Source organism: Cherax quadricarinatus, chromosome 10 (genome assembly GCF_038502225.1).
Source record: "Cherax quadricarinatus isolate ZL_2023a chromosome 10, ASM3850222v1, whole genome shotgun sequence".
NCBI classification, from domain to species: domain Eukaryota; kingdom Metazoa; phylum Arthropoda; class Malacostraca; order Decapoda; family Parastacidae; genus Cherax; species Cherax quadricarinatus.
The window spans coordinates 20,561,876-20,570,858 of record NC_091301.1 but is presented as its reverse complement, the minus strand read 5'-3'; the positions used below and the strand labels follow the sequence as shown (position 1 = coordinate 20,570,858).

Genomic DNA, 8,983 nt, shown 5'->3' with positions numbered 1-8,983 from the left:
TGAATCTCAACAGAACTGCTTATTTCAATAATAATAATAATAATAATAATAATAATAATAATAATAATAATAATAATAATAATAATAATAACAACAACAACAACAACAACAACAACAACAACAACAACAACAACAACAACAACAACAACAACAACAACAACAACAACAACAACAACAACAACAACAACAACAACAACAACAACAACAACAACAACAATAACAGTAAGAATAATATTCACAGATTTCGAGATTATACAAGAATTCTTGTAATAAGTGTTCACAATCAGCATGTCTTACTGCTAAGTAGATTTAAGTTTGTTTTATGTTAGACTGCAACCTATTAAAATGACCGGTTATAACAGGCCATAATGTCAGTATATCAATATTACGTACATAAAGGCGACAGAGGCTTTCAGACTGAAAAGAAAACGGGAAGCCACCTTATATACAGTCACATACTCACTGTTACATTCTAGCATCACAGTCACACTATAGAAATATACTGATTAGGAACATGTAACAACCCCACTGTTACATAATATGTAATGTGACAGCTCCGTGTTTATATAGCACTTTGGGCTATCTGAGCTGCTATTTATTCTTCAGCGGCAGGATTACCGTCACAATTGGTCTTCATTCAACCCGTGCTATGCACAAATACATAAATCATTAAGATATTACAGTCATTTCATAAACTGCAATTTAATCTTATGGCTACTCTTTTAATATAATAAGTAAATAATATCTTAATATTTATTTTTTATCACTAAACACTGGTCACTAGGTTAGAATCATATCAAAATACAAGTTGTTTCGTTTAGTGACTCTAGTCTGTGCAAACTGTGGATAAAATCTCTAGATTTCAGATATTATTAGTTACAAAGTTATTTACCATTTAGTGTAAGTTTTGTTCAGACGTGTCTCTAATTGGATGGATATTGGGATATTCTAAAATATACAATGTGTGTAGTCTCCGTTTCTTTTCATATACTTTTAAACATTTCACATGAGTGATATCCTCCATACAAAGTAAGAAAGACAGTGTTCTGTAGTCTGCTGATCTTGCAATTTTTTTCACGGCAGTGTTGTACTTGACTCATTTCATTATGATTAATAATGGAAAAACTAATTACTATCTATGATATTCTGCTTTTTAAACTCCTTCGCTACTTCTTTTCTAACTACAGTTTTTTTTAAACTTAATTTAAGAAATCAAAATAATAATTTTGCACTCTCATTGTTTAATGTTAATTTAAGCAAGGCACTGACTTATCCATGCTTCCTAAGACCTCTGGGAAAGGGAATCCTCAAAAGTTTAAAACTCTTGTCCTTTAGTCAATAATTCGTGTATCATATTTGTTTCTAGCCTCATAATGAGTATACCAAATTCAGACTTTAGGCTATTTAGAGCAAGATGTGAGAATGAGGAGTTAAGAGACAATTAAACTTATTGTAGTTTCACATATTAAATAATAATGACATGTTACACTTGTAAAAATATTAACGTCATTTCAATGACGTAAAACTTTTATGAAATTTAACTTTATGCTATGGCTTATTTGACCGACGCAACTGTTGGAGTCAGATGAATGCAAACTCTATAGGCTAGTTTTCTGTTTAAAATCAAAGAGGAGTGTGTAATGTGTATATATATATATATATATATATATATATATATATATATATATATATATATATATATATATATATATATATATATATATATATATATATATATATATATATATATATATATATATATATATATATATATATATATATATATATATACATATATATATATATATATATATATATATATATATATATATATATATATATATATATATATATATATATATATATATATATATATATATATATATATATATATATATATTTCCTGCGAATAGGTAAAACTGATCAATTAGGAAAAACTTGTTTATAATTAACTCCTTTCTATAATTTTCTCTTATACGTTTAAAGATATATTTTTTCATATATGTTAATATAAAAGTTATAAATTTTATACCAAAAGAACCTTAGAAAACTTACCTAACCTTATTATAACAAGCACAGTTTAATTTAGCCTAAACCAACTATATGTATTTTAGATAAGTTTGCAATAATTAATAATAAACAAAAACAATAAAATATATTTCTTTCGTTAGGTTCAGAATGATTTTTGCTAAATTACTGTATAAACAAATTTTCGCTTGCCTTATTCAGCAAGAAGAGCGTTGGTATTTAAGCCAAAATAGCAAGTTTTACCTGTTCGGCACGACATATATATGTCGTGCCGAATAGGTAAAAATATATTTCATTGTCTTTCTTTATTATTAATTAATTATAAATTTATCTAAAATATATTTAGTTGGTATAGGCTAAATTAAATTGTGCTTGTTATAATAATGTTAGGTAAGTTTTCTAAGGTGCTTTTCGTAGAAAATTATTAATTTTTATATTAACATAAATGAAAAAATATATATTTTAAAGTATATGAGAAAATTTTATAAAGGACTTAATTTTTAAAGAGTTTTTGCTAATTGACCAGTTTTACCTATTCGGCATGATATATATATATATATATATATATATATATATATATATATATATATATATATATATATATATATATATATATATATATATATATATATATATATATATATATATATATATATATATTATAGAATATATGAATTTGTGTATCATCGTTTATTTTTAAATTTTCAAAACATTTTTGTTTGGGTTCTCACAGCTTTTCTTGGCTACTGGTACACGTTTCGTAGGCATTAGGTACTGTGCCTAATGGATAATACGGCCCTAATTCCTACGACAGTAAAACGGGTGACTATTCACGAGTCGTTAATAATTATTACATGACTGTTTTTTCTTGTACGCTCGGTTGCCCGCAATTTTCTATGCGCGCTTCAAACCATTTTTACCCATTATTTTATATTTCATTTACTGGCGTTGTGGTATAATTATTATTGGTTCTTTTGATTCGTAATAAACAATCTATCCAATTTAAGCTTAAGGCAACCTAACCTAAGTGAAAATAAATAGCGTAAATCGAGTAATTTGTTGATTAAGTAGATATGAGTAAAATTTTCTGTGACCAGACCACGGTCAAATCTCATCCAAATTGTCGAAATTCCGATCCCTTCTTAGGATTATGGATTAAATGTCCACAGCCCTGGTGGCCTGGTGGTTAACGCTCTGGCTTCACACGGTGAGGGCCTGGGTTCGATTCCCAGCCAGAGTAGAAACATTGGACGTGTTTCTTTCCACCTGTTGTCTATGTTCCCCATCAGTAAAATGGGTACCTGGGTGTTAGTCGACTGGTGTGGGTCGCATCCTGGGACACTGACCTAAGGAGGCCTGGTCACAGACCGGGCCGCGGGGGCGTTGACCCCCGGAACTCTCTCCAGATAAAGTCCAGATAAACTCCAGCCCACGTTCCTGGAGGGCGCCAAACATGCGAGAAAACTCTACGGATACTACAAACCTAATTTTGTCCGAGTTTTCATCTCAAATCAGATTAACTGATCTTATTTCCATCTCCTGGGCTTCTGGAGGTTATTGATGTGCTACTTCTGTTGTTCTTGAGGGTGTTGATCTACAGTTCCTGGGCCTTGCAACAAGACTTTTAAGCGTCTTGATCTGAAGATACTAGATTTGTCGGGGGGGTTACATTATAGCTCCTGTGTCTCTTAAAGAGTCAGGAGTTTTGTGACTCTCTGATCACGGGTTCTAACCCCAGCCGTGGTATGGTTTCTTAAAGAGGTTGAGCTGAAGATGCTGTGCCTCTCGAATCGCGCAACTTTTGAAACATTCTGTTTGCCAAGAAGAGAACAGCACTGAGAACACAGTTAATTCGTTGTTTAATTTGATTTAAAGACTTATGACTCAATGAAGGTCATTAAGAGTGCATGTAGCCTGTTCACCACCAGGGATTACAGTTACCTCTCAGTGTATCTACACCGACTGATGTACATTACTCAGTATGAATTCAAGATAAGTCGTGATGAAGGACTGTTAATGAATAAACAAAAGAATGGACGGGAACATTAACCGCGATCCTGAAGGATAGCAAATCCATAGCTCTGCCACTTGGCTGCGAGTCTTTATAGGAAAATTTAACACATAAATGGAAGACTCTTTAATTCTGTTAGAAGACGGTTCAGTGACTACCACTCGAAAATTTATTTTGTATAAAGTGAAAAGCTTAACACAGCTGAAAATTAACTGTCTCGTATTAATCTACCCCTATCTCCGGTTTTGTTTAAAGAACACTAAACTTACCAGGACTTGTGGCTACTCTCATGGAAGTAATAACACTCTTGCCCGAGCAACACGAACGACTCGTCACATGCTGTGAAGGACGAACTTGTAATTAACATAAAATACTGTTTCGTAAAACCGATGCAACAGTAATAAAAATCTAAATCATTATCGGCCTAGTTATTCGTTTATAAAGGCATATATCTTGATATAAGTAATAAGAGTAAAATATATTTTATAAGAACAAGCAATTTAAGATTTTTTTTATATATAAGCATGGATTATGTTTCATTTAAAAACAATTAGCTACGTGGAAGATAATTTTATGCCACTTTTAAAGATTTTATCTATAAATACCAAAAGCTCTCAAATTCTACTTCCTACAACCCTACTCAGTGGTATATGTATGTATGTATGTATATATATATATATATATATATATATATATATATATATATATATATATATATATATATATATATATATATATATGTGTGTGTGTGTGTGTGTGTGTGTGTGTGTGTGGTGTCGAATACGTAAAACTGGTCAATTAACAAGAACTCATTGGAAATTAGGTTCTTTCTAAAATTTTCTCTTATGCATTTAAAGATATAGTTTTTTTCATTTATGTTAATGTAAAAATTAATAATTCTGTACAATAAGAACCTTAGAAAACTTACCCAACCATATTATAGCAAGCGCAATTTAATTTAGCCTAATCCAACTTAATATATTTTAGATAAGTTTACTGTAATTTAATAATAAAGAAACACAATGAAATATATTTTTTTTCCGTTGCGTTCGGAATGATTTCTGCGAAATTATTGCATATACAAATTTTCGCTTGCCTTCTTCGGCAAGAAGAGCGTTGCTATTTAAGCCAAAATCGCAAGTTTTACCTTTTCGACAAGACATATATATGTACATTGTACATATGTGCACTTTGTCTATCATTTAATTAAGTATCCCCAAACGGATAGCTTTAAGTGGTTGCCTAAATTTTTTCTTATAAGATTTTCGTTTATGACTTAAGAATACCTCATTTAATCGGCTTTAAAATTTCAGCGCTGATATGTTGTAACTACTGGCATGTGCAGATGCCCTTTGGCCACTTTTGTATGGGTCTTTCATGGATTTGATCTTGAGAAAGCCTTTTCTGATCGGCTTTAAGCTTATGACTCTTGTACATCCAAGTAAGAGGAATGTTGTCATTGCTACTGATGTATGTTGATCCCAGGTTGTCAGTTTTATTTTTTAAATGGTGTGATGTTATTTTATTCTGCTCTGTACGATCCTTGTCGGTTTTGCGCTTAGGTATAATAATAATAATGATGATATCTGCTGGGTTTAGTCTGAGTGAGATCGGATTTACTAATTTACTAACATTATTAATAAACTTGGAATTGTCTGATTTTGTGCAATGACTGGAGAATGCATCACTTAGCCTAGTCTACTTTTCTTCAAGGAAGAAATTTTATTGAATTATTTTCCAATAATCAACTGGAGAATGCCTCTTCAGATCGACTTCAAACTTTAAATGCTGGTGTATCTTACTGAGGTTGTGTAGATGACAACTTGTCCTTTGCACTGAAGAAACTGGGAGACTGAAATACTTGCTTTCATGCGATAATTTTCTAATGCTTCATCCAATCAACTTCTTAACTTCAGCCTTGAGAAAGGAACTTCTGAGCTTCTTGATATTTAATAAGAGTGCTGGGATAGTATGTGAGATAATTAGAGAGAACCTCTCTTGATTAACTTTAAAGTTTTAATACACAAATAACCCGGACATAGACGAAAAAAAATTATGGACCATTTGCCAGTCGGACTGAAATGCCGTCATGAGCTTCTCTCTCCTATGTGCGGGTTATGTGTGTATTGTTCCAGTCACGATACTGTGCCTTTTTGTTCCTTTAAACTTTCAAATCAGGTGAATCTTACTCAGCTTTAGGTTAGAAATAGTTTAAAGCAATAAGCTACCAATTTGCCATGTTTATTGAAACAGGGATATTAGTTTCCATATGACAATCTGTAAATGTTTCTTCTAATCGGCATCCAAGTTTTCAATGTTGATATCCAGTCCTCTTTAGAAACCTGTGTTATACTCTTTCTTATTTTTTGCGTGCATTAAAGTAGATGGTGCTGGAATTATGGGATACGCGAACACGTTGCTGAGATCGCGCAGTGACTGAAGCACATCTAGTGTGATTACCTTTTCCTTCATATTCTTCTTATGTGTTGTTTGAAAAGGCAAATAATTATTAATGTTTATCAAAATGTTATAGTAATGTTCTCGACCTTGCTTCCATAAAACTATGCTAATCTTCCATAACGATGGGTGTGTTTCCTTACACCTGCTGTCCCTGTTCACCTAGCAGCAAGTAGGTACCTAGGTGTTAGTTGACTGGCGTGGGTCGCATCCTGGGAGTGGTAGTTTACCTCAGATAGGGCTGGGGCTTTGAAATGACCTAAGGTAGGATAACAGCTCTTAGCCAGTACAATTTATTTGTGTAAAAAAAAAGGAATATAAATGTGGGAAGAGATGCGAGGATTCTATGCACGGAGACTGAGAAAAAATTACTATAGAATCACTGACTATACTTAATGTTATTTTTAGTCTAGGAGACACTTACGTCCCATATTTGTTTTCCCAACGTTCCTGGAGCCCACAAGAGTACGGCCAGCGAGGTGCACCTTGCACGTCCACGCCCCGAGGTCTTGAGCGCCGATGGAATCGATGACAACGCCGCACTGGTTGTCTGTGAGGTCCTCCGGCGCTCTCATCCCGGCGTGAACACCGGCGTGGACATCCTCAACCTGTCAACCAGTAGTTAGGATGAGGACATTTTCAGCCTGTTTTCTAGTAATGTTAGACTGTTATCAACCTGTCAACAGTCATGGTGAAGGAATTTTTTGACTTCTTATCCGTTATACTGAGTATATATTCAACCGCTGACAAGGTGGCAATTAGCAAAACTAATCAGAATGGAAAATACACTTTTTCTTAAGAAAAGTAAGAAACTACTTGGTCAAAATATTGAAATATTGGTAAAAAAGATATCTGCATATTTTGATCTTTGTCAGACCCTCTTCGGCAGAAGTGACTGAGGCTGAAATACACAGATCACTTTTTGCTTGAGTTTCAATTTTCTATCCAAGTGGATTTTCGCCTTTTTATAAAATAAAATGTATTTTCCGAGATTTTCACAATTATTTCTTCTAGTGATTTCTCAATTTTTATAGATCATTGTTCGTAACACTTTAATCCAAGCATACCTGTTCTTTTTCTTGAACACACCAGCAGTCTCCCACGTAGGTAGGGTGTCCCGAAAAAGAAAAAACACTTTCATCATCATTTACTCCATCACTGTTTTGCTATAGGCGTGCTGATACTACACTACAGTTCAAAACTTCAAATATCCCCATCCTTCCTTCAGAGTGCAATCACTGTACTTAACACCTCCAAGACTCAAGTCCGGCTAACTGGTTTCACTGTATTCCTTCATCAATGTTACGTTTCTCATACTCCAACAGCACGTCAAAACCCACTTGCCTCCTTTCTAACATGCTCGCACACACTTGCTGGATATCTTCCCTCCAACCTTTCCTAGGATGGCCCCCATCCTGTCTTTCCCCCACTGTAGATTTATACGGCCTCTAGGTCATTCAGTTTTGTTCATCCTCTCAAAATGTCCGAACCACCTAAACAAGCCCTCGTCAGCCCTCTCCAAGCTACTAATTCTCTGCATAATATTCACAACACATTGCCCTCATATGCATCTCCACTGCCTCCAGTCTCCTCCTTGCTGCAACATTCACAATCTATGCTTCACACCCATAAAAGAGCGTTGATATATATATGTATATATATGTACATATATATATATATATATATATATATATATATATATATATATATATATATATATATATATATATATATATATATATATATATTTTTACATATCTGTGTGTGTGTGTGTAGTGAGTGTATTTATACACAGTACCTGATATATGTAACCTTTCTCATTTTCCCAGACACAGTACCGGAAGTCCTGCTTGACGCCGCACTTAAGCTCCAACGTCTCTCCCGTTGTTACCGCCACGTCAGCGGTGTCGAAGATGAAGGAGGCCTCTGCTGGAGACGAGGAAAGTGATGAGGGTTACCGCGGCTCATGTTCTCGTGCACTTACAACCTGTTGTTCATTGAGGTCAGACAGAGTGTGTGCTGTCATAGTGAAAATACTCACCTAAAGCAGAGACCAAGGATAACAGAATAATTATCAAACCACAAGTCATGTTTACCACTTTGACACTACAGTGGAGTTACTTCTTCATGTTATCGGCTTTTATATACCAAGTGACGATTGCTTTGTGGGTCAGATGGCTTTTCTTTTTTTTTGTGGAGCAAGGGGCTCTGTGATAACATTCAAAACTTTTATGATACGCAGATCCCATCGTAAACGAAGATTAAAAAAAAAGATATCAGGAGCATCTGGAGACGTACCCACCATGAGAGGCTGGGAATCTTGAGTGCTGTGTGGAGACAGTGCCGTCCTCACTGATACATATATACATACGTATGCAAAACAACCACTGTGAAAGAAGAGAGAAGTTCCAAGCGCTTTCGTGACTACTCACGAAAACGCTTGGAACTTCTCTATTCTTTCACAGTGGTTGTTTTGCATATTCTGAA

The 8,983-nt window shown here is 33.9% G+C and overlaps 1 protein-coding gene across 2 annotated transcripts in view; it reads right to left on the bottom strand.

Annotated features, from left to right (window-relative positions):
• LOC128687985 (uncharacterized) overlaps positions 1 to 8,695 on the bottom strand; it is a 9,747-nt gene extending 1,052 nt beyond the window's left edge. The window contains exons 1-4 of one of the 2 annotated variants that reach the window (XM_070083701.1): positions 8,538 to 8,695; positions 8,295 to 8,425; positions 6,921 to 7,104; positions 4,309 to 4,378 (exon numbers count right to left, since the gene is read on the bottom strand). In XM_070083701.1, the coding sequence (XP_069939802.1) occupies positions 4,309 to 4,378; positions 6,921 to 7,104; positions 8,295 to 8,425; positions 8,538 to 8,586 (434 nt within the window). In that variant the 5' untranslated portion in view covers positions 8,587 to 8,695. The remainder of the gene's footprint in view (positions 1 to 4,308; positions 4,379 to 6,920; positions 7,105 to 8,294; positions 8,426 to 8,537) is intronic. The other variant, XM_070083702.1, reaches the window with a different exon arrangement.
• Between the last annotated feature and the right edge of the window lie 288 nt (positions 8,696 to 8,983).